The following is a 21,954-nucleotide window of genomic DNA, read 5'->3' on the forward strand; positions in this document are numbered from 1 at the left end:
GAGGCTGCGGGCGGGACCGGGTGCTGGGGGGCCGCCCTCGTCCGGGCGGAGCCGCCGGCGCCCCCGCCCCGCTCCCCCGGTGCCCGTCGTCGGCGCGGTGCGGCGCGGGGCGGGCGGCAGAGCGCCTCGGCATGAAGGAGCCGTCGCTGCCCGGCACCTCGCTGCAGCGGGCCTGCCGCCTCCTCGTCGCCTTCTGTGCCCTGCACCTCTCGGCCACGCTGCTCTACTACCTGGCGGGCAGCGCCCTGGGGCCGCCGCGCAACCCCGAGCCGCCGCCGCGCCGCCCGCCCCCCGCCAACGCCTCGCAGCCGCTGTCGCGACAGACGCCGCCGACAGACGCCCACCCGCGGCCGCGACCCCGACCCCAGCCCGCGTCGCCGTCGCCGCCGCTTCCTCTGCTGCCGCGGCCGTGCCCCGAGCCCTCCCCGCTGCTGGGTGAGTGCCCCCCCGACGGCGACCCCCGCCCCGGTGGCCGCGGCTCGGTGGCCGCGGGCTGTGACAGCCCCCCCGGGGGGCACCGGGGACGCCCCCGCGGTGGCGGAGGCCAGGAGGGGACGGGGCGAGCAGGGGGGCACCGAGCGGAGCCCCCACACCCTTCCCGAGCGCTGTGCGCGCCCCCGGGGCGGCGAGCCCCCGTCCCCACGGGTGTCACAACTCGGGGGTGGCGTCGCGGACCCCCCCCCTCCGCCCCCTCTGGTGCTTTCCCCGAGCGAGAGGTTTCCCTTCTGGTGTCTTGGAGAGGTTGGGTAATTTCCTCTGGGAACTCTACCCAAAAATACCTCCCCTTGCGCAACGCCTCGCAGGAAGGAGCGGGCGGGCTGCGCCGAGCTCCGCTCGCCCTTTGTGTGCGCACGGGGGGGAGCCGCGCCGGCCGGGACGGGGCCGTGGGGCAGAGCCGTGGGGCGCAGGGCTTGTGCGCATCCCGGCGGCGCTTCCCGCATTTGTGGAGCCGTGATGCAGTATCCTGATACGTGGCAGCCTGGCGTGGGTTTGGTGCGGGCTGGAGCCCTGCTCCCGCAGGCCTTCCCCGGGGCTGCATCCCCTGCTGCCATCCCCCCGGGTTTCTGCATCAGCCTCCTCCCGTAGCTGCTCGCATCCGCGGGCTTTGTCATGAGGCAGAGAAAACAAAAAAAAAAAAAAAGAAAAGAAAAAAAGGAGGAAAAAATAGAAAGAGCAGACTTTCGGCTCTTTTCCGCCCAGCTTGCTGCTGCTGGGTGCCTCGCAGGTAGGGGAGCTTGTCCCGCTGGCAGCCCAGATCATCCTCACCTGGCCCTGGAGTCTGGGCATCCCTCACCTGGCTCCTTGCTGAGGTGCCACGTTTCCGAGGGCGCTTTTTTTATTTGCTGGAGATTGTAAAAGGATAAGAGGCTTTCAAGCAGCTACCTGTGGTTTTCAGTTAATGAAAGCAACACAGAAATTCATAGTTTCTCTCGGTACTCGCTGGTCAGCCGTTTATGGATCGATGCATCTGAATAACAAATGACTGGTTTCTTATTTTAGGAAGGCGGTTTTGAGGTCACCAAAAGGAACTGCGTTGTGTTTTTTTGTTGTTGTTTTTCATTTGTGTCTTTCACTTTTTCCCTGTGCATCAATTTTAAGTTGAAAGCGGCTCTGCAAGCCTGCCCTCGAGAAGTGGATGTGGGAGCCCTTTATGAGCATGGCTTTGCTTTAAGCCATCTCCACTCACCCTGATCCTCTCAGGAGCGAGTCATGTGCTTCGAAATGCCCAGAGTTCAGAGAAACACTGCTCTGTGTCCCCAGGACTCAAGGCATTTTCAGCCTTGGTGGCTGGAGGATCAACTCAAGTACACTTTGTCTTCGGTGCAATTGGCAGCCGGTGCTAAGAGGCCAGAGGAGGCTGTTGAAAGTGGCTGCAGATGTTCAGAGTCACAGGGCTGAGCAGAAAGTAGCTCTGAGCAGCACAATAGGCAAATAGTTTCCAGCTTTGCTTTGTGTAGCACTCGTGGGGTTGCGCTCAGGTGCAGGTTGGCACGGCACCCGCACGGCTGTGAAACATCTAGCCAGCATGTCGGTAGGAAACCCAACTGGCCTGGGGTAAAAAATTATTTTTTGCCACTTTTTTGGTTCATGTTTTGATGGCAGGCAGCATTTGTAAAACAATCCCGTCGTACCTCGGATGTTGGTCAGAGCTAAGTCTGCTCTGATAATCTTCTCATGTATCTCTGTGATCAGCGTGGGGGATGGAGAGGTGTAATGTCTGCAGGCATTTCTGAGGCTTAATTCACCCACTCAGAATTCAAAAACAAACAAACAAAAAAGATTTCTTTCTCTGCACAAGGCTGCTTTTCAGTGTAGGTGAAGCTGCTTATCGGTGTAGCTGCAACGAGCGGGAACCAGCAAGGACCTTCCTGGGGCTCCCTCCTTCCCCAGGCCACAGGGCAGTGCTGCGCTGTGAGCAGGTAGCGCCGTTCCCCCCCGGCACAGACCTGGGTTCACGGGCACACACCTCATTTTCTCTTTCTTTTCTGTTCTTCCCCACCCCCCCACCCCGCCTCATTGGGAAGCATGTGATGAATCACGCCGGGGATGTGTGACTGAGCTGGTTTGGCGTTTTGAGCAGTCAAATAGCCAGATACTGCCTTCAGAGCCCCCGAGGTTCCCTTCGAGTGATGTTCAGAGAGAGCAGCTGACAGTCCCTGCTGCCTGGCTCCTGGGCAAACACATCAGCTGAATGCAAGGTTTAATCTCGACATGAAGCTGCTGAACTTAACCTGCTTTTATGGTTCATTTGCCTTTACTTATCGTTTGAAAGCAGGAATTAGGGCTGGTGAGACAACACTGTAAGTAAAACTTGAACGAAAAATCCTTAACAGCTCTGAAGTTCCTTAATACAAGGTAATAAAAGCGTTTATGCTCCAGCTGAGAGCTGCATGCCAATAAGTGGCTTAAATGGGATACCTGGAAGCAGAGCCCACTTACTGAAATTTCAGCCTCCTAGGAGCCCGAAAGGCAAATGCAAGCTAAAATCCAGCTCTGTGCTGCCAGTGACCGTCCCCTAAACTGTTACGATTTTTGCCAGCTGTAGAACAACATAGTTTTAAAAATAATAATTAAAATATTAAAAAAAAATCAAGAGTTGCTCTACAGAACTAGTGTATGTGTCGGCCTGCATGCTTTCAAAAAAGTCAAATGATTTTCCCCTCCCCTTCCCATGAGGTCCATGTCTTTCAGTGATGGTGCTGTTTTCTGCCTCCGGATTTCAGTGAGGAGTGAGGAAGGAGGCAGCTCCCTTGGTGGCAATATCCCCATGTAAAAGAGCTCATCTACAAGCAGCGCTTATCTTTTGGTGCCAGAAGTCTGCAAGGCAGAACCTCATGGGCAGGCTTATCTGTACTTCAGGGATGTCATTTTTGAGTCCTGGCAGGTCGAGAGCACGTGTTGTTTGTGGAAGTTATTTTAGAATACAGCTGTCTCTTTTTGCAATTTTTGACCCACATTTAGATACCAGGTGTGACTGGCAGAGGGATGGCAGACCGAAGAGACGTGGCGTCACCCTCAGCCCCGTGAGCGTCGCATGGCAGAGACGAGCCAAGTGCCCGAAACACACCGCAGGGAGGTGTCCGGCTCTGGATTTTTGCCCCCAGATTTAGGCTTAGAGAATGTAGCAACACCAAACCCGAGTAATTTAGGGAAATCATCAAAACGAAAATAAAAACTCCATGGTAAATCAGAGTCCTACATGGAGACACTGATGGTTTCCACCAACGTGGGAGCAGACGTGCTCTGTAAAATGGGTGGTGATGCTTTGTGTCTGCATTGCAGAAGGACTTATAGGTTATGTGCTGCCTGAAAAAGCTGGAGATCTTACTAGTGCAAGGGCCCACTGCCTGTGGACATTCCATGAACAGGGACAGAGGACGCCTTAGCATCAGCAAAACCCTGGCGGGGCATAATTTGGGGCGAGAGAGTGGAAATCTTGAGGTGTCCAGCATCCCGGGGCGCTGGAAACACCAGTTCCTAAGAAAACCAGCGGTGATGGTGCCATTGGGGTTTGGCAGGTCCTTGCCCAGCAGCCCCACGGGGGGGTGTTAGGAGGACAGTTTGGAGGGGATGCCCTGGAGAATGTCATTCTGTAAAAGTAAAACAGAAACTTGAAGACAAGGGCATGGAGAGGGCCTGGGGAAGCTAACACGTGGACCGGTTTGCTGAAGGTTAGGGCTTTTTTGGCCTCGAAAGAGTCTGTGCTCAGCTTTTCCAGAGAATATGCCCGAGGTGTTTGGCCCGGAGTGGATGCATGATGCTGCTGGCAGCCCGGCTGGCAGCACCACGGCCATCCGCACGGTCTGGAGCACATCTCCCTCGGGAAGCGCAGGCTTTCTCAGCAGCGAGCATCCCTGCCCCAGCACAACCCCTCACTTCTCCTCGTCTCCTTGTAGGAACAGCCTGGGATTATTATTAATTAGGCTCGCAGACTAGCTCGGAAAGGCACTGTGCCTTCCTGGAGAGCAGTCATTTTGGGGACGCGGCGCAGCACATGGGGTGCGCCGGAGAGAAAAGGAAAGTTTTCCATCTCGTGCGTCTAGTGTTTTATAACGTGCTTGTTTCCCTGCCAGCGCTGATCTGAGGCAACAGCTAGGGTTGGTTTTTGTTTTTTTTTTTGGAAATTGGGCCAAGTTATGCTTGGAAAGAGGCAGCTGCACTTGGATGCAAACATGGGCTGAGCCCTTGGCCGCCCTGTCCCAGTGTGGAGCTCCTCAGACCCCGGCGGGCAGGGCGCAGTGCCCACATCTGCCAGAGGGGTTTTGGGGTGAAGCGGAGGGGATGAAGGCTGGGCTTTTGGGGGATGTGGAAGGAGCAGTGCCACCATCCTGATGGGCTAGGGGAGGTCCTGCTGCCCAGCCCTGCTCCACGGGGAGGCCGCCTTTCCCTCGGTGTCAGGCAGCGTGTGGCGAGGCGCGCATCAGCACCTCGGCAGCTCTGCAGGCAGCCTGGTTCCCAGCTGCCTCCCGGAGATTTTCGCTCTCGCTGCCGCAGAGCAGTCCCGGGGCAGTCCCCGAGCAGTCCCCAGGCAGCTGTCTGCCTGAAAGAGGGCTGCTTCTCTCGCCTCTCTCCCCCTCTGCAGGGCTCCAGGTGCGGCCCAAGGGCACAGGACGGGACCAGGAGGTCTCCCGTGTCCGCCTGTCCGCCCGCCCGTCCGCACGTCCTGTGGCAGGGTGGGGTTTTCCTGGCGGAGAGGCAGCTCAGCCTTTTTCTGCTCCGAGCAGCCGGGGAGTCTCTTTTGTTTGTTTGTTTTAAGTTTGCCGTTCGAGGGCCTGGAATTTAATTTCGTGGCGGCAGCCTGCAGCAAGCGGCAGTGTGAGCGGGGCTAATCGCATGCAGACCATCCCGCCGGGTGCGAGCTGGGCTGCAGCCACCAGGGAGGACTCTGCTTCTCTCCCCGAAGTACTTAATCATGGAAAGCACAATTTAATAAAAAAAAAAAGAAATTTAAGACACCGCACACTGGTGTGAGGCCTTGTGTTGGAGTAGGTGTCATATGGGGCTGGATTCAGAACTGGTGCCCGGGCTGTCTTTTGCAGTCAGTCTGCATCCAAATGCTGCAGGCTGGTGTGAATCCTTGTATTTTTCAGCCCGTTTTCTTGGTGGTGGACGAGCGAGGGCACGTGCCGGGCTCCAGGAGCACGGCCTCACGCCAGCAGAGCTGATGTCTGCATGGGGACACAGCTCGGTGAGTGTAGGCCGGCCGAAGGAAACAGATCCCGGTGCTCAGGAAGGGTTTTTTCCCCCCACCAGGACGTTTACAAGCAGACTGGAGGCTGCCCTGGGCAGAAAGAACAGGCTTGCCCCGTCCCACAGCTTGCTCCCTGGGGCTGCCACGTGGGTCTGGGGGCCGTGGCGACCCCTGCTCCCCAGCCCGGGGCTGAGGCTTTCCGGGGTGGAGCTGGTTTTGTTTTTCCCGGCGAGGCCTGTGTCGGTGCGGTCGGCGGGCCCTTCCCTTTTCTGCTTGGGCCCTGCAGAGAGCCTTTTTTGTTTCTCTCTGCCAGTTCTGCTTCTCTTTTCCAGTTTTCCTTCTGCACGGGCTTGCCTGCCCTGCCCGTGGCAGCACAGGCGCACGCTTGGCTCGGTGGCAGGGCGATAGAAACCTTCTCGCCCGCCCGCTGGAGGCAAGCATCTTTCAAGCCTCCCTGCTGCCTGCTTTTCCTTTCATTCTCACCAAATTAAACATCTGAGATCCATGCCCACCCTACACCCGGCCGGGGCAGCTCTTAGATGGCTTGCAGCATGAGGCTGGGCAGATGCTGGGCTCTTTGTGCATGGCACTTTGCTCCCCGCAGGTTTCTGCGAGCCTCACCTTTTGCTTCCTTTGAAAAACAGTTTCCTGTTTGTGCGAACCACACCGGCTCCTCTGGCGCCTGTGCAGAGCTCTTCCTGTGCACCTTTTGTTTGAAGCTGAGCAGAAATGTTTCTGAGTGAGAGATGGGGGGTGGGAGGCAGCTGGCTTCTTGTTTTTTTTTTAGGTCCCTTCCACTGCCACCTAAAACCTCCATGGTGTTCGGGTGTGAGGCAGTGCTTCTGCATCTGTCACAAACTTCTGGCAGCCCCTTAAGTGTATTTTCAAGACTTTCTTGTGCTGAAAGCATGCAGCGAGGCTTGTGGGAGCTCTATGAAGGTGAACCCAGGAGATGTCAGCCTCCAAGCCCCATGCTGCGCGCGTTACCGGGGCTGCATGTCCTCGCAGCGCTGCCGCACGGGTGTGTGCTTGGCAGAGACCCAGTGCAGAGCAGCAGCTCCTGTGTCAGGCAGCCACTCTGAGCGGAAGCAGAAGAGAGGTTGAGATGAAGTGAATTGGGCCGGAAAGTTTACACAGCAAACACCGAGCAGGATACGGTTTTAGCCAGTGTGACAGCACCCATGGCAAACCTCACACCTTCTCTTGGCATCCGCAGATCTTGTCCTGGGTCAGCATCCTTGGGGCTGCTCACTACCCAGGCAGTCAAAATGATCCAAAATGTGCAGCTGGAGCCGTGGCCCCGGTCTCTGCTTGAGAAGCCCGTGCTTGCAGCTCTCATTCTGCGCTTGCCCTGCCTGAGAGGCGAACGGCAAGCACCGATTTGTGCCGGGTGGCATTTTGCTGCTGCTCGCTGTCAGCTGCGCGGCCCTGCGAGGTCTGATTTGTTTTCAGGTGTTCTGTGTTGGAAAGCAGCTCGTCCGGATTTTTACATTTTCCTATCCTTACTGATGCCAGTGAATTTCCTAGCTGGGTGACCCACATCCAGCTGAGCTTAGCGGCGGTACTGTGAGAACTACAGAGGCAGTACTCGAGGAGCGCTCGTGGACTTGGACTTTTAAGTGTGCTACGCTTAAAACTGACTTTATTCACAGCAGGAGGGGAGTGCTGCAGATAGCTCCTCATCAGCCTCCCTTCCAGCCCCCGAAGCTGTTAAATCTGCCCTCTGCAGCCAGCTCTTATCACGGCTGCTTTCCTCTCCTCTCTTTTCCTGCCTGACCTCCCAGCTTCTGGGTGGGAGGCAGGCAGGAACTGGGCTCAGCAGGATGCGCAGTGACCTGGGAGGGCTGCAGCTGCCAGCCTGCACAAACACCCTGCCTGTGGCTCCCCAGGCTCGCGCGCTGCTGAAGAGAGATTTTCGTGCAAATTGGGCTCAGCAGCCCACCTTCGCTCCCTGCTGCCCTGCCAGCTGCTGGCAGGGCTGCCAAGCTGTCGGGGTGCCACCGCGGGGAGCGATGCTGTGCAGTGTGTGCCCCTTCCTGACCCGATACCTCCTCTTCCTGCGCCTTCCCCCCACTGCAATGCACCCTGCGGGTGCTGGCAGGCTGGAGGGGATTGGGCAGCACAGTGGTAATGGGAGCTTAACGCCTAGGTTGGAGAAATCGCTTCCTTCTCGGCTGGGAGGGAAACACAGAAGCAACTGTTTAACATGGGAACTGGAAAGCATAAAAACTTTCCCACTTACCCCATGCAAAACGCATCTGCTCTGATGCAGATCATCATTATTCTCGTCGTTGTTGTCATCACTGATAATTTTTTCCCCGGGGAGCAGCGCGCTGGGATCCTGCCTGGTGCCGCAGCAGGCTGATGGTGGTCAGCCCCGCTCCCTGCTGAGCAGCCCATGGAGCTGTGAGGCGGGCGGGATGCTCTGCAGGAGACCTGCCCTCCCAAAGGACCAGCAGTCCGGCCACCCCTGCGTGTGGGCAGCGCTCACGTCCGTCGTTCCCCAGCACCCCTGACCCCGTGGTAGGTGGCTGATGTGCTGCTGAAACACACGGAGTGGTATTGATGCTCAGGGCTAGTGCTGCCCAAGGGTCAGCACGTTCTGTGGCACGCTTCCAGCTGCAGTCCAGGAGCTGGCAGCAGGCAGGCACCATTCCCCATCAATTGCTTGCATTCAGACACCTCTTCTTGTGGGCTGAGCCTGCCCCCCTGCGCCTGAGCAGCTCTGCCAGTGGGTGTGAGAGCCGTCGGGAGATGCCTTCGCATCCCATCCGTGACACCTCTGCCTGCAAGGTCTTGCTTCCCCTGTGCCGGCAGCGAGTGAGGTGGCAGAGCTGCCCCGGGGGTGTGCTGAGCATGCCTTCATCCTCGGCAGGTCATCTCTAGCCAGAGCAGTCACAGCCAGGGGTTTGTGTGCTGCATGCTGTGAGTCCACATTTGCTGCATCTTCAGCAAATGCAGAGTGGAGCTGCTGGCCCTAAGGTGAAACCCGTGTGCCAGTGCACACGCACCCAGGTGGAGGAGAGGGAGGAGAAGCAGCAGCCAAATCTTTCAGGAGTGATGCCCAGCCTAGTGTTTATGGCGAAAACCTTCGGCTTTGTGCATGGGGTTTGCTGGTACGGACACAGCGGTGTTCCCGCTGGAGCCGATCTGTGCTGGTAGCTGGGCGTGCAGGCAGAGGGCGGCCTCGTGGGCGCCTCAGGCTGATTTATTAGCTCACTATCACCGAGCACAGGGCAGGGCAGAGGGAGCAGTGGTTCCCTGGGGAGCTGTGCCACGCATCAGCCTTCTTCCACGGGTCAGTTTGTCAGGGCTGGGGCAGCCTGTGCCAGCAGGGCATCCAAAAAGTGCTCCTGGACGCCGTGCTCGCCCCATGTGTTGCGTTGCCTTTGTCTGGCTCCTAAAATTGAAGTGCTGCCAGGGGGCTTCTCAGTTTTTTACGCACCAGCGATGGCACCGATCAATCTGGCAGTTTCAAAACCTGCCGCTGTTGAAACCACGTGCAGGAATCGCCAACTGCATGCAAATCCGGACATACTGCCGGTTTTATTTATAGCCGCGTTAGCACAGGACTCTTGATAAATAATGGGCACGCTGTCGGAACGCTGAGAGCATCTGTAAGAAAAAGAAAGAAAGAAAGAAAGAAAGAAAGGGGGTTTTGTTCGCTTTGCATGTGGGCAGCCTTGGCGTAAGTGGTTACGTTGGCAGGAGAGCGGGGCTATTTTTGAAGTGCCCAACTCTCACGCTGCGCGAGGTGGGTGGGAGCGCAGGGGACAGCGCCCTGCTCCGGGCTGGTTCCTCGATGTGTGTGCCAGCAGGAGCATGGCCGTGCGATGCTCAAGAGCCGTCAAGCACCAGCGGCTTCACTGGGGTCTGATATCATGGGGCTGGAGCGTTTGCGGGCTTGCCCTGGGTGGCGGCGTGTGGTCGCATCAGGTACAGCTGGCCCCAGCTTCACGCCTCTGTGCACCACGGGGATTTCGTTTAGATCCAAGCCTGTGTTTAAAAAAAAAAAAAAAAAGAAAATGACAGCGGTGAATATCTGTGCGTGAGGGATGCGAGCCCGTGGAAATAAATGGTGCGTGGCCGTCAGGGCGTGCTAACGGGCTGTGTGCTCTGCCTTTCTTCCAGTCGGGGCGCTACGCGTGGAGTTCTCCCAGCCCGTGAATCTGGAAGAGGTGGCGAGAATAAACCCACAGGTCAAAGATGGAGGTCGTTTCGCTCCAAAGGACTGTAAAGCACTTCAGAAAGTAGCAATAATCATCCCATTCAGAAACCGAGAGGAGCACCTGAAGTACTGGCTCTATTACCTGCACCCAATTCTTCAAAGGCAGCAGCTAGATTATGGAGTGTATGTTATCAACCAGGTAAGATGCTGGGGACACGGGGCTTTTGACACTCTTGCAGCGGTGCCTGTGCCCCCTGAAATGGGGGAGTGGTTACTTTATCCTGAGTGGCGGTGGGTTGGCAGGCAGGCGTCAGGTTGCTTTGAAAGGCAAGAAAAAAACAAGGTGAAGCACAAGAAAATGAATATGAGCAATTTTGCTTTGACAGTTTTGATGGAAAACCTGGAGTCTGCTCCTCCAGTCAGGCATAGCTAACTCTAAAGAGATTCTGGTTGAAGAAGCTTGTTGGTCAGGAGGAAAAAAAATCCCTAATAGCCCAACCCAATCTCATTTCTCTTTTGAAAAGTTCCTTTTCACAGGAACTACTGCAGGGGTTGCACACAGAGCTGTAAGCTGACCGGGTAGCCTTAATACCTGATCTGGAATTAAGTGTGACATAAAGCCATAGGATTTCACTCGAGGAAGTGAGCAGCTTTTGTTCATGGTTAGTAATAAAGCATAAAGTGTCAGGATGGACAAAAGAAAGGTGCCGCAGCGCAGCAGGTAAGTGGCTGTCTTCAGGCCAACAGAGCAGAGCAGGAACAGGCAGCCACAGGGTGTGGGGGTGCTCGTCATTTTTTTCCTTGGTATCTGGAGGACGTAGACTTGCCTTAAAAAAGAAAAAGGTACATTTCATTTCAAGCAACATAAATCTTAATTTATCCCATAATGGTGCTTAAGCGACTGGGTGTTGGAGGAGCTTACGGTGTGCGGGCAGCAGCGTGGCAGGGCAGCAGCAGCCCTGTCGGTCCTGGCAGGCCTCTGGAAGCACAGCCCCGCAGTGCATTATTGCTCTTTGTCCCGTTTTGGTCTCAGTTTTCACAGAACTGAGAAGCAGCCTGCTTCCTCAAACGCAGCTCCTGCCACCTCGGTCTGGCCCACATGGCTGCGGGTGTCACGGCGTGGCCGGAGGCGCGGGAGCCGTGGCCCTCACAGCGATCCAGGAGGAGCTGCTGGTGGTGTGGAGCCAGCAGCACGGCTGGGGCTGATGTTTCCCCATTGGGAGAGCCATGGAGTGAGGGAAGCGAGGGGCTGGATCGCACAGAGCCATGCCGGTGCCCCGTGGGCTGGCAGGGCACTGGCCTGACCCCAGCTCCCAGTGCTGCCACGGTGAGGGGTTTGTGCAGCCCGCCTTGCCCTGCTCCTCTTCTCCTCTGGTGCTCTGTCCTTTGGTGCTACGCCCACGTGCTCTGAAGTGATTGAACCCTCACACAAATCATTTAAGGAAATGTTCTTTATTTGTTTGTTTTGTGTTTTTTTTTTTTTTTTAACTCACCCCTTTGGGCAAAGTGGGAGCGGGAGTGACGTCCAGCATGCTGGGTGTATGTGTCCTGGACACGTCCTCTGGTCAGATATAATAGGTTAGTAAGCAAGGCTGCTTGATTGGAAAAATAAATATTCTCCTTCCTCATGCCTCTTGAGAACTCGTGTCTGGAAGAGGAAGCATGGTCAGTGCTGGTGAGCCCACAGGATGTGTCTCTCCAGGGTGAGTGGGAACACTGAATGGAGAGAGGCACAGAAAATGTGTTAATTCTGCCAGAAGTACAGTGGGATAATGGTCTTATTTCTCTGCTGTCTTGACAATTGCTTTTCTCTTTTTCTTGTCTGTCCTTCCCTTTGCATCTGCCCTCCTTTGTTGTTTTTTTTTTGTTTGTTTGTTTTTTGTTTTGTTTTGTTTTTTTTATTTTTCCTTCTAGTGGGGAAATGTTACCTTTACTTGTTAATCCTGTCTATAGCAAAGCAATCACTGAAGCAAGGAGAATTACTGTGTGATCTGATTCTTACACGCTGCCTACCGTGCTCTTCTGTCCTCTGCATCTCATAGAAAGAAAGAGGAGCGCTGAGCCCTGCTACTGCTGCACTGGTAATGTCAAACTTCTTCCTTTCAGCACAATGCGTTTCCCTCTCGAGCCCGTTGTGTCTCCACCATGCTGTTCCTGCGTGCCTGAATGCCTCAGAGTAGGGCTTGGCTGGAGTCAGGGGAACGATGTTCGTAAGATGTCCAGCATGTAACACGAGCCAGTGGAAAATGTGTGCTACATCTGCCCCTCCCCAGCCCAGCAAAACCCAAACCTGACACGTGGAGCAGCGGCTGGAAGATCCCTCAGATAAGCTTGAGATGAGAGATGCACGGCTGGCAGCACACCCAGCTGATGAAGCACAGGCTTGGCTTCGTGGCAGGAGAAGGCAGAGGCGAATTTGTCAAGCCTGCTGTAATCCTCCTCGCTCCTGCAGTCGCCCATGTACTCCCTGTTGCATTCACAAGACCATGAGCCTGCAGTAGTTGTGCAGTCGCAGTCACTTTGGGTAGACTGTGTGCTGCTGCTCCACGAGCTGCTCTGAATGCCAGGACATCCGTGCACTCAGATTTCAAAACAAGTTTTGTTGCTGCACCTCAGCGGGTGCCACTGCCCATGTGTCAGAGACCTCGTGCACCAAGCTGGAGTTCAGGAGAGAGGAGGCATGGCAAATTCCCTAAAAAACGCATTTTCCACTGGTCCCCGGTGTTACTTGCAGCACCCTTAGTAGCAATTTTCCGGAGAGCATGTGTGTGTCTGCGTGTGTGTGTGGCATCACGCCCCTTCCTGTTATTTTGTGGGGTGTGCCAGGGCTGCCTTCTGCCTCAGAGTGCGAGACAGGGCAAAACTGGGGTGACACCACTGTTCAGGTGGCAACTTGCAGGTTTGCAAGCCTCTTAGTGTGAGTCTCGGCCCGTACACCCCAGCTGAAAGAAGGCAGCACCCTTTGCTGGTGCTAGCTGAGTAAACCAGATCCAGCAAAGGGAAGGGGGAGAAGCCTAGCTGATCTTCTCCAGGTGCTAGCAGGAGCCAGCATCATCCCCTGTCCATCCGAGGCAGCCAGCTGTGCCCCTTTATGCCAGTCTCTCATGGGCTGGTGGCTGGGGATGGGCTTACAAGTGCTGGAAGAGACACGGGGAGTAAATCTCTGAGGCAGAAACAACTGCTGAGCACCAGCACTGGCTTCTGATGTGGACTGAGCTCCTGGACGAGAGAATACAGGGGGAAAAATTGTCAGGGAAAAAAAAATAGCAAAAAAATGTGCTCGGAGCGCACCTTTTCTTGTTGAAAGCCCAGAAAAAGAGGTGCAGAGGCTACACCTGGAGCAAGGCAGCGGTGCCAAAGCGGCAGCCCGCCGTCTGCTGCGTGGCTTTTTGGGGCGATGCCCTCCAACAGAGCGGGTCCAGACCCATCCCTGCCCCTGGGATGAGCACTCACGGGCGCGGAGCTGCCAAGCAGGGGCGGGCGGGAGGCTGGCTCCTGCCTGCTGTGCCTTGCCTGCGCTCCCCAGCCTCACCAGTGCTGCTATGAAGCTGGATGAGATGGCCGCTGGGAGGACAGATTTCCCTTTTCACTCCCAAAGTCAAGAGTCAGTCGGAGACAGGAGCCTGCAGCACCATCTTCAAGTTTTGGGATGTGGATCCCAGATCCTGGGGGTGTGCTGGTGCTCCTGAAGCGCCTTAGGTTAAGAAGCAGAGATTTCTGCAAAAAGGAAAAGCTCTTACTGGGGCAGGGGGGGGGAATTTGGGGAGAAATTTAAGAAAGCAGCTCCTGGTAGAGTTGTTAATCCCTGAGTGTCCCCTGGATGAGCGAGAAGCTGCTGTAAGGCATGGATTAAATCAGGCTGAGCCTCTGCTGATCACAAAACCCACGTGGAGCACGCTGCTCACCTTGCACTGCTGCTACAAGAAGAGCAGCCAAGGGGTGTGAAACGAGCAAGTGCAGCTCCTGGTGCAGGGAGAGGCCCTGAAAGATGTTTTTTGGGGACCAGCCTCCAGCGTGGCCCAAGATCCTCCATCCAGACTGAGTCTCCCGGCCGTAGGGGCTCTGCCGGGGCTCGTAACTCCCGCTGCAGGACTGGGGAGCGTGTGGGCTCGGCAGCCCCTTTGCTGGCAGCCAAAAACCCTCTGTTCCCACAGCCACAGCCACTCCCTCTCCCCATCCCCTTTGTTCAACTTTCCTTCATCTTCTGTGCTCCAGTTTTCACAGCTCTTGCTTATGCATGACGGTGATCATCTTCCCACCACCTCAGTTATTGCGTGAACCCTTTTATTTCAAGTGAGGATGCTGAGAACTGGCTCAGATCCTCCTCCGCTAAAGCTCACTCCTCCCTGTGAAGTCATTTAAGCCCCAGGCAGGTGCTGAAAGCTTTTGAAAACCTGGGTTTGACACTTGCATGTTAAATCCTTCATTTGAAAGATATTTGTGTCTGTTTCACGGTTAAATTCTTGGCTCTCCAGCCACAGATCCATTAACCAGTTTTGGTTTTTGGTTACTAATTATTAATCCAAGCGATCGGATTAATCAGTTTCTAAAAAGATTATTTATTAACCAAACCAAGTCATTCAGGAGAGGAGGTAAATGGGATACTTCAGGCTGCTTCTCTGTATTTTATCTAGCCTTGATTTTGCGTCCCACACTGCGAGCTCGCAGCAGGGTGGGGAGCCGATTTGCACGCCTACACGCACGCACACGCTGCAGGAGCCAGGCACGGCAGGGCAATCCTTTGGCTCGAGACTGTGGAGAGAAGAAGGTGGAAAGGATTTGGCAGGCTGGGTCTCCCGGCTGGCAAAAATCTCCTTCAGCGCTGCTCCCCGTGTAGGACTTGGGTTTGGTGCCCCCTGAACGAGGAGCCACCCCAGGCCACCAGTGCCCCCAGGCGCACGGGTATGGTCCCGGTGCTGGTTTCTGAGAGCACCCCAGCAATCCGCCAGCCCGTGTGTGTGTGTGCCAAGCCACGTGTGCTTCTGCCCGAGAGAGGCCGGGCTGATTTCTTGCACCCGAGATGTTTAGCCCCACAGTCCTTGTGCTGGCCACAGCCTGAAGCACAGCCGTGGTTCCTCTCCACAGTGCTCAGAGCGAGCACCTCCTTCCAGAGCGGTCATTTGGGTTATCTTGCTTTTGCTTTTGCTGTTTTATTTATATTTTTTTTCTGCTGTGAGAGGCTCCTTCTCCTTGCCCTGCAGTCTGTGAGCCTCCTCACAAAACTCAGCCCTGAAGTGCCCATGTGTGGGGTGGGATGGGGCCCTGAGCCCCCACCAAACCGTTGTCTGGCCATTTCGGCTGCCCCTGCAGCTGGGACCAGCTCAGATGCCAGGTCCCAGAGCACCACAGGAGCACTTGGTCCCCAGTTCGGGATGCCAGAGACCTGCAAACCCAGCGTGGCAGCACAGGTAAGAGACCTGCTGATTTCAGCTGTTCAATGCAAGTCACTTAACTGTGTTTGTTTTATTTTACACCAGGACGGAGAAGAAGAATTTAACCGTGCTAAACTGCTGAATATAGGATTCACGGAGGCTTTGAAAGAGTATGACTATGATTGCTTTGTGTTTAGTGATGTCGACCTAATCCCAATGGACGACAGGAACACCTACAAATGTTACAGCCAGCCAAGGCACCTCTCTGTCTCCATGGATAAATTCGGATTTCGGTGAGGGGCATTTCCTTCCTAACTCTGCTGCGAGCACCGCAGGCCAGGTGTGGCGTTACACATCCCCACCCACCAGCAAAACCCTGGGAAAACGTCTCTGGAAAAACGCTGCCTTGGCACTCACGTCCCTGTGGGAGCAGGCAGCTGGGGCGGAGGGAGCAGGGCACAGAAATGAGCCGTTTTCTGAAAATTTCGGCGTCTGGGCAGGCAGATGCGGGGCTGGGAGAATCGGGCCTGTTGTGCCGCAGGTGCCTGTGCCCCATCTTATGTTTTGTGGTGTCAGGGGCTGGTGTTTTGGCCCAGCCTGGAGAGCGAGGTGCTCTCACAAGGCAAGATCCATGCAGGGAGCTAAAAGAGGCCGTGCTGGGTGTTATTCTTAGGGCAGGACCCGGTGTTTTTGGGGCTGTTTGGCTTCAGGCCGCAGCAGGGCCTGCCCTGGTGTCTGGGGGCAGCACAAACAGAGCGCCCGCCAGCTTGCACGCTGGTTCTCCAGGCTGCTGCAAACACAGATGTGGCTTGCTTTTCCTTTCTTTCTTTCATTTTTCCTATGCCAAATCCCCCCGGCTGAGTTTAAAAACTCAACCCATGAAGCAAAAACCGGTTGTAAGCCCCAGGTGTCCCTGCCCCAGGCCCTGCAGCCCTCCAAGCAGCCAGGTGATGCTCCAAGCAGAAATGCTGGCCCCGGGGGGTTCCTCTGCTTGCTGAAGCAGAGCCAAGTCCTGTGGTAGGCCCTGGGGGTGGGTTGGTGGCCAGGCTGGGGTGGCGGGCACCGTGACCCCTCCTCAGGTCCATCCCCTAATGGCCTGTTCTCCCAAATTCCAGGTTACCCTACAACCAGTATTTTGGAGGCGTGTCTGCCCTGAGCAAGGAGCAGTTCACAAAGATCAATGGGTTCCCAAACAATTACTGGGGCTGGGGCGGCGAAGATGACGACATCTACAACAGGTAAATGAGCACCCACCTCAGCACCACCGGGAGCCATGGGAGCGGGGGGGAGGGGGGGAGAAGACCTTCACCCACAGAGCCCAAGGCAGCTCGAGGCTCGCCCAGGTCTGCAGCCTGGCAGCGCATCCCTTTGTTCCCAGGAGGGATCTGTCTGTCAGGTTTTAAGCAGCTCCAAACAATCCCCTGAGCGCTTGCTTCCTGCCTGGAAAAAGGCTGAGGAAGGCTTAGAATTGCAAACAAGGAGGAAGGTATTTGCACAGGGCTGGCCGGGCCCTCCTCTGCCTGAAGATGAGGGCAGATGTCTGTGGGTTTGTGTTACCTTCATGTCCCCAGGAAGGTGGGGCCATCACTTTGAGAAATCATCTTAGGAACTTGGACGTGAGAGTCTCCTGCCGTTTCTTGCCTGCGGAGCACACCCTGCGTGGTCCTTTCCCTGGGCTTTCCAAGCTCTCCTGAGCTTCCTGAGGCAGCTGCAGATTCTCAGCACATTTTTTTTCAATAGCCCAAGCGAGGGGTGACTTCTGGTGGGGCAAGGCACTCAAAGAAAGGTGGAAGTTGCCTCTTTGGGAACTTGTGTTTTGAGGGGAGGGAGGTGCTGTGTAAAAATTCAAAGGGAGACATGAAGGAAGAGGTCTGACATTGGCATCCATGACCTGCAGGTGCCTTGCAGAGAGCACAGAAATGACGGCGGGCTGCCCCCCTCCTCGTGCTGCTTCACCACTCCTCGGTTCAGTTTCTACCAGCACAGCACTTCCTTGCACTTCAGCTTTCACATCTTGAAAAATGAATGCTCTTCTGGCTGCCTTCCAAATGGGTTAAAAACTAGATGTCTGCCATTCAAATTCCAGTCTAAAGCCCGGAGCAAGGTTAACGCAGGCTCTGGCAGAGCCGGCTGGGGTGCAGGGAGGTAGCAGGGCCCTGGTGCAGGCGGGGGGATGTCTTCTTTCCCCACGTGTGGGAAGGGACTGGCTGTCCTCTCCTGGCATTAGCAAGCCTGCAAACACACAGCAAGGTCCTCAGCCAGAAGAAGAAAGCAGGTGGTGGCTGCTAGCGGGGAGCGTGCTGGAACAGCCCTCGTCCATCACCTGTTGCGGGTGTTTAATATGCTCTGCTTCTGACAGGCTGGTGTTCAAAGGCATGGGGATCTCGCGGCCAGATGCTGTCATTGGGAAGTGCAGAATGATTCGCCACTCGCGTGATCGGAAGAATGAACCCAACCCTGAGAGGTGCGTGCCTGCATCCCTCTGCCTGCATCCCTCTGCCCCCGCTGCACCAGCCAGCCCCACCGCCCCGAGCCTTGGCCATCTCCTGCCCGCCTTGTGGTCCCCATGCTGGCTGCACTCTTCCCTTTGCCACCGTGTTTCCTTCTCTCTCTCATCTCTGCAAGATTTCACCATGGCACCAACGCCTCTCACCATTTTATTTCTTTCACCCCTTTTCTTAAATATCCCGTGCACATCAAAGAAAGCTGCAAGCGGTGGTTCCCAGCTTGGCGTGGGGGAATAAAACCATTGCTTTAATTCAGAACCGGAAATAAAAAAAAATAAAAAATAATATTTTGTAGATATACATAAAAGGCCGGTGTGGTCTGGAAGCTTGGCTGTTTCCTCCTGGCTAAAAGCCATCCCCTTGGCCTCCCCAAATGAGGGGTCTGACGGGACCCACGCTGATACCCACACCGTCCTTAAGGGCTGGAGCTGAGCTGCTGTCTGGGAGACAATCAAAATGTCACACGGAGTGGGGGTTGTTTAAAGGTTTTCTTGTTTGTTTGTTTTTCCCCTTCCGCAGGTTTGACCGAATTGCTCACACAAGGGAGACAATGGGCTCTGATGGCTTGAATTCGCTCTCCTACAAGGTGTTAAGGACTGACAAGTACCCTCTGTACACAAAGATCACAGTGGATATTGGCTCACCGAACAGCTAACACCGCAGGCACAAGAGAGACGTTGTGTACGTTGCCTGGGACTTCTGGCCTCGCTGATGCTTTATATCTTCTGGGTTTATAACAGTTGCAATGAACGACGACAAAAAAAAAGGCCTCATTTGGTGTGCCAAAGCCTCTCCAAATTGGGTGGACAAGTGCTTTTATTCTCTCTTTTTCTTTTTTTTTTTTTTTTTTTTTTTGACTTTACACAACCTTCCAGCTCTCCATTGTTTTATAAGTCCAGAAGCTGTACCTAAGAGCTGTAAATATTTACTTTGGTGAGAAACATTGAATGTCATCTCTCTGTGACAGTGCTCCCTATGTTAAGTTGATTGCTGGACCCAAGTTTTAGTGATTACAAATGTGGTGCATCAGCAGTTGGTGCCCATGACATTTTAGTATTCTAAATTGGGTGGATGAAAGCATTCCTTTTAATTCATTCCTGGTTTTACTTTATGAAGGACTGTAAAATGCTGCTAAAATTGTACAAGTTTACGCATTTCATTAGATTTTTTTTAATGGAGACAACATCATGTCTTTATTTTTTTGTTGTTTCCTAGCAGTGACCAAAACATTCTTCTCTGTGTGCAGAGCAAGTTTTGAATAACCAAGTCAGGATTCAGTGAATGTCACTATTTCTTCCCGTCTCAAAGGAGACTTTGAGTGAGTTGAGCCAGAATCTGCCACTGTGCTAGTTCTCTGCGTAGGGTGGGAGCTAGACAGATGGATAGCACCTGCTTTGTGATCTGCAAGTACTGCTGGCTTTAGATAACCATTCTTCTGGATGTGACGGTGACATTTTGCCTAAGCAGAACATGACACTTGGGGAATATTTTGTTTGGTTGTTTTGTTTTTTTTTTGGTGGATTTTTTTTTTTTTTGGTGGGGTCGGAGGTGTGCTTTTTTATTCCCCTAAAACAGAGATTGAGTGGGTTAAATTGCACGTTGAAATGATGGCCTTAAAATCTGCTGACACTTGATAACAGTGGTAGAAAGCCACCACGCTGTTCAAACATTGTCTGAAGACAAAGAACAAAGCTTTGCTTGCAAGGTCATGCGTAAAACTTGAATTCACTTATTACTTCTGTTGTTGTAACATTTTAATAACTTTTAAAATAATTTGTATATCATAAGCAGAATATTTAATATCAGATTAAACTAGGGTGCAGCATAATAGGATATGCTTCAAGGACTCCTTTCTCTCCAGGCTATTGGGCTTTTTATGGATCATAATGTATAAGCCATGCATGACACTTGCTCTGCATACTTGTCCACGGAACCTCCCGCAGTGCTGAGATACTTGCAGGACAGCAGGTATCCCATTTTTTAATTATTATTGTTTTTTAATTATTTTTTTCCTTAAAGCCTGTTGAGACACGTGTCCTGTGTCGGGTAGCTCCCTCGAGGAGCACGCAGGCTGCAGAGCACTACCTTCTGCTTGTGCACCAGGGCACCAGCAGCACCCGGCTTGTCCTTCCCGCAGCCCTGTTGAAACCCTCAAGCGCTGACACCCTCGGAGCTGGGTTAAGTGATTTTTAAAACTCTCAGCCAAAATGGAGAGCTTAATTCCTTCTGGTGAGTAGCTACTTACCAGCTGTGACCACAGAAATTTGCACTTCCTTGGCCTGTGCTGAAGGCTGTTGAAATCAGGGACACTTGTATTGGGGATCATCTTCAGCACTGCCTCTCTTTTTTTTTTTCACTCTTTTTTTTTTTAATAAGCTTTGATTTTTTTTTCTTTATTTTCTTTTTGGGATGTTTTGGACCTGAAGATTTTGCTGAACCCTTGCACTGCAGGGGTGGGATCCTGCGGGGGCCGGGGGGGCTTGCTCTCTAAGCTGCCAGGCTATGGCCTTGACATTTCTTCCTAGGCCAGCAGCAGAGCAAAGTAAGAGCAGAGACTGTACTCACCAGGGAGACACCCAGCTGCCTTTCCAGCTTCATTTTGGGAACGTGCTCATCCCCTTGAACACCGTTGCTGCCAGGCGTGCTGCTGCAGTTGTGCTGGGTGTGGAGCGAAGGCAGGCGTTCACCGCTGCCTTACAAACGTGGCTGCTTTTTGGCAAGTCAGGCTTCAGCGCTTGCAGACACAATGGGATGCAGGAGGAGGCTGTGTTACAGGAGCCAGGTCAGACACCTGCCTGCAAAATCTTGGCACAGCTGCAGTCCGCACCAGTAGCTGAGGCATAGGCGAAGGCTTCTTTTTTATTTTATTTTATTATTTTATTCTTCCAAAGGTGCCTTACTAGCAGGGCCCCGCTCCCACAGGTGGCAGGCAGGTCAGCACCAAGCCTCAACAAAGCTCCACTGCAAATCCTGGGTCTCTGCAGAGAGCACCTGGGTTTGGTCCTGAGCCTTTCGTGTGCTGGAGAGCTGGGACCTTCGGCTGTGGCTATGTCTGTCTGCTAACTGGCTATGCAAAGGGGCTACCTGCTGTATTTTAGTGTTTTCCTCATTTGGTTGGTTTTTTAGTTCATTTGTTTCTCCTTGCCTGTTGATTCTCTGGGGTTTAGAAAAAGTCAGCGTAAGAGCTGCTTGCTCCGTTGTCTGCTGGAGTCATGGAGCGTCGTGCAGGTGGTCCGAGCACGTGGTGGTTCTGGCTGTTACAATCAAAGCTCTCCACGGATGTGCCTTGAAAGAAAGGAGAGACGGGAACTGGAAAACCAGGAAACCTGAAAACCATTTTCAGCGCAGAGACGCCAGTGGTGCCAGAAGCTGCTGCTCGGTTTCTCTCCCAGCTCTGAAGCCTCAAGCCACGTCAGAGCCGAGGACGCTGCTTCCTTACCCTTTGGTGCTGAACCTTCGTGCCCAGATCTCACTGCCCCTGTGTCAAGCTGCGCTGGTCGAACTGGTGAAACACTCTGGGTTCCACCTGGCCGTGAGATCTTTCCCCCTGGGATACCCGGGGCCCTTTTCTACGTCTGACACAGCAGTGCATTTTGACTGGGTGGTGCTCTTTCCACTCCTGTCGCGACACTCAGAGCGATACCGTGCCTAACGGTTGCAACCTGCAACAAATAGCTGCAAGGGAAAAAAAAAGCTAATGCTCGGCTTCTTGGGGACTGCTGTTTGCTCTCTGGGATGAGAGAGAGGGTCCGGGCACGCAGCTTTCCCCCCGGATCTTGCTTGCCTACTGGACTGCTGCTCACGGGTCTCCCGCAGGTGGTTTTGCTTTTGCATTTTTTATCATTTATTTACCAACGGGTGTATCGTCTGATGTTCCTTCTTTACTGTTGGTGTCAAATAAAGTATTTTCAGTTACGGCATTTGGCAGTGTCACTCTGACGAAGCGGGCTTCCCAGCCTGCTACCCTCAGGGTCTCCCAGCCTGAGTTTCTCTGCTGGCCCTTGCAAAAAAAAAAATAATGGCAGGGGTGGAGCAGATCCCAGAGTGCCCAGGTGCCCCCAGAGGACCACATTTTGCCCAGCGGGCTTGGCTGGAGGTTTGGAAATAGGGGAATCATTGCTGGGAAAGCAATGCAGAAGACTGCCTGCCTTAATTGGCACTTCCTCATGCAAGCGGTTTCCGCGGAGGAGATGATTAGACACTTGGTATCTACAG

At 54.2% G+C, this 21,954-nt stretch overlaps 1 protein-coding gene across 1 annotated transcript; it reads left to right on the plus strand.

The window, feature by feature from the left end:
* Window positions 1–50: 50 nt before the first annotated feature.
* On the plus strand, window positions 51–21,659 carry B4GALT1 (beta-1,4-galactosyltransferase 1). Its single transcript, XM_027446273.3, has 6 exons — window positions 51–435; window positions 9,824–10,059; window positions 15,338–15,525; window positions 16,348–16,470; window positions 17,592–17,696; window positions 18,259–21,659. The coding sequence occupies exons 1-6, from the start codon at window positions 132–134 to the stop codon at window positions 18,392–18,394; spliced, it is 1,092 nt and encodes a 363-aa protein (XP_027302074.1). The 5' UTR covers window positions 51–131; the 3' UTR covers window positions 18,395–21,659.
* Window positions 21,660–21,954: the final 295 nt, after the last annotated feature.

This window comes from Anas platyrhynchos, chromosome Z (assembly GCF_047663525.1).
Source record: "Anas platyrhynchos isolate ZD024472 breed Pekin duck chromosome Z, IASCAAS_PekinDuck_T2T, whole genome shotgun sequence".
In the NCBI taxonomy this organism is placed as follows: domain Eukaryota; kingdom Metazoa; phylum Chordata; class Aves; order Anseriformes; family Anatidae; genus Anas; species Anas platyrhynchos.

Coding starts and splice junctions, on each gene's coding strand:
- B4GALT1 (XM_027446273.3), top strand. CDS start 132: ATGAAGGAGCCGTCGCTGCCCGGCACCTCGCTGCAGCGGGCCTGCCGC. Junction 436..9,823: donor CGAGCCCTCCCCGCTGCTGG/GTGAGTGCCCCC, acceptor CCTTTCTTCCAG/TCGGGGCGCTACGCGTGGAG. Junction 15,526..16,347: donor ATGGATAAATTCGGATTTCG/GTGAGGGGCATT, acceptor CCCAAATTCCAG/GTTACCCTACAACCAGTATT.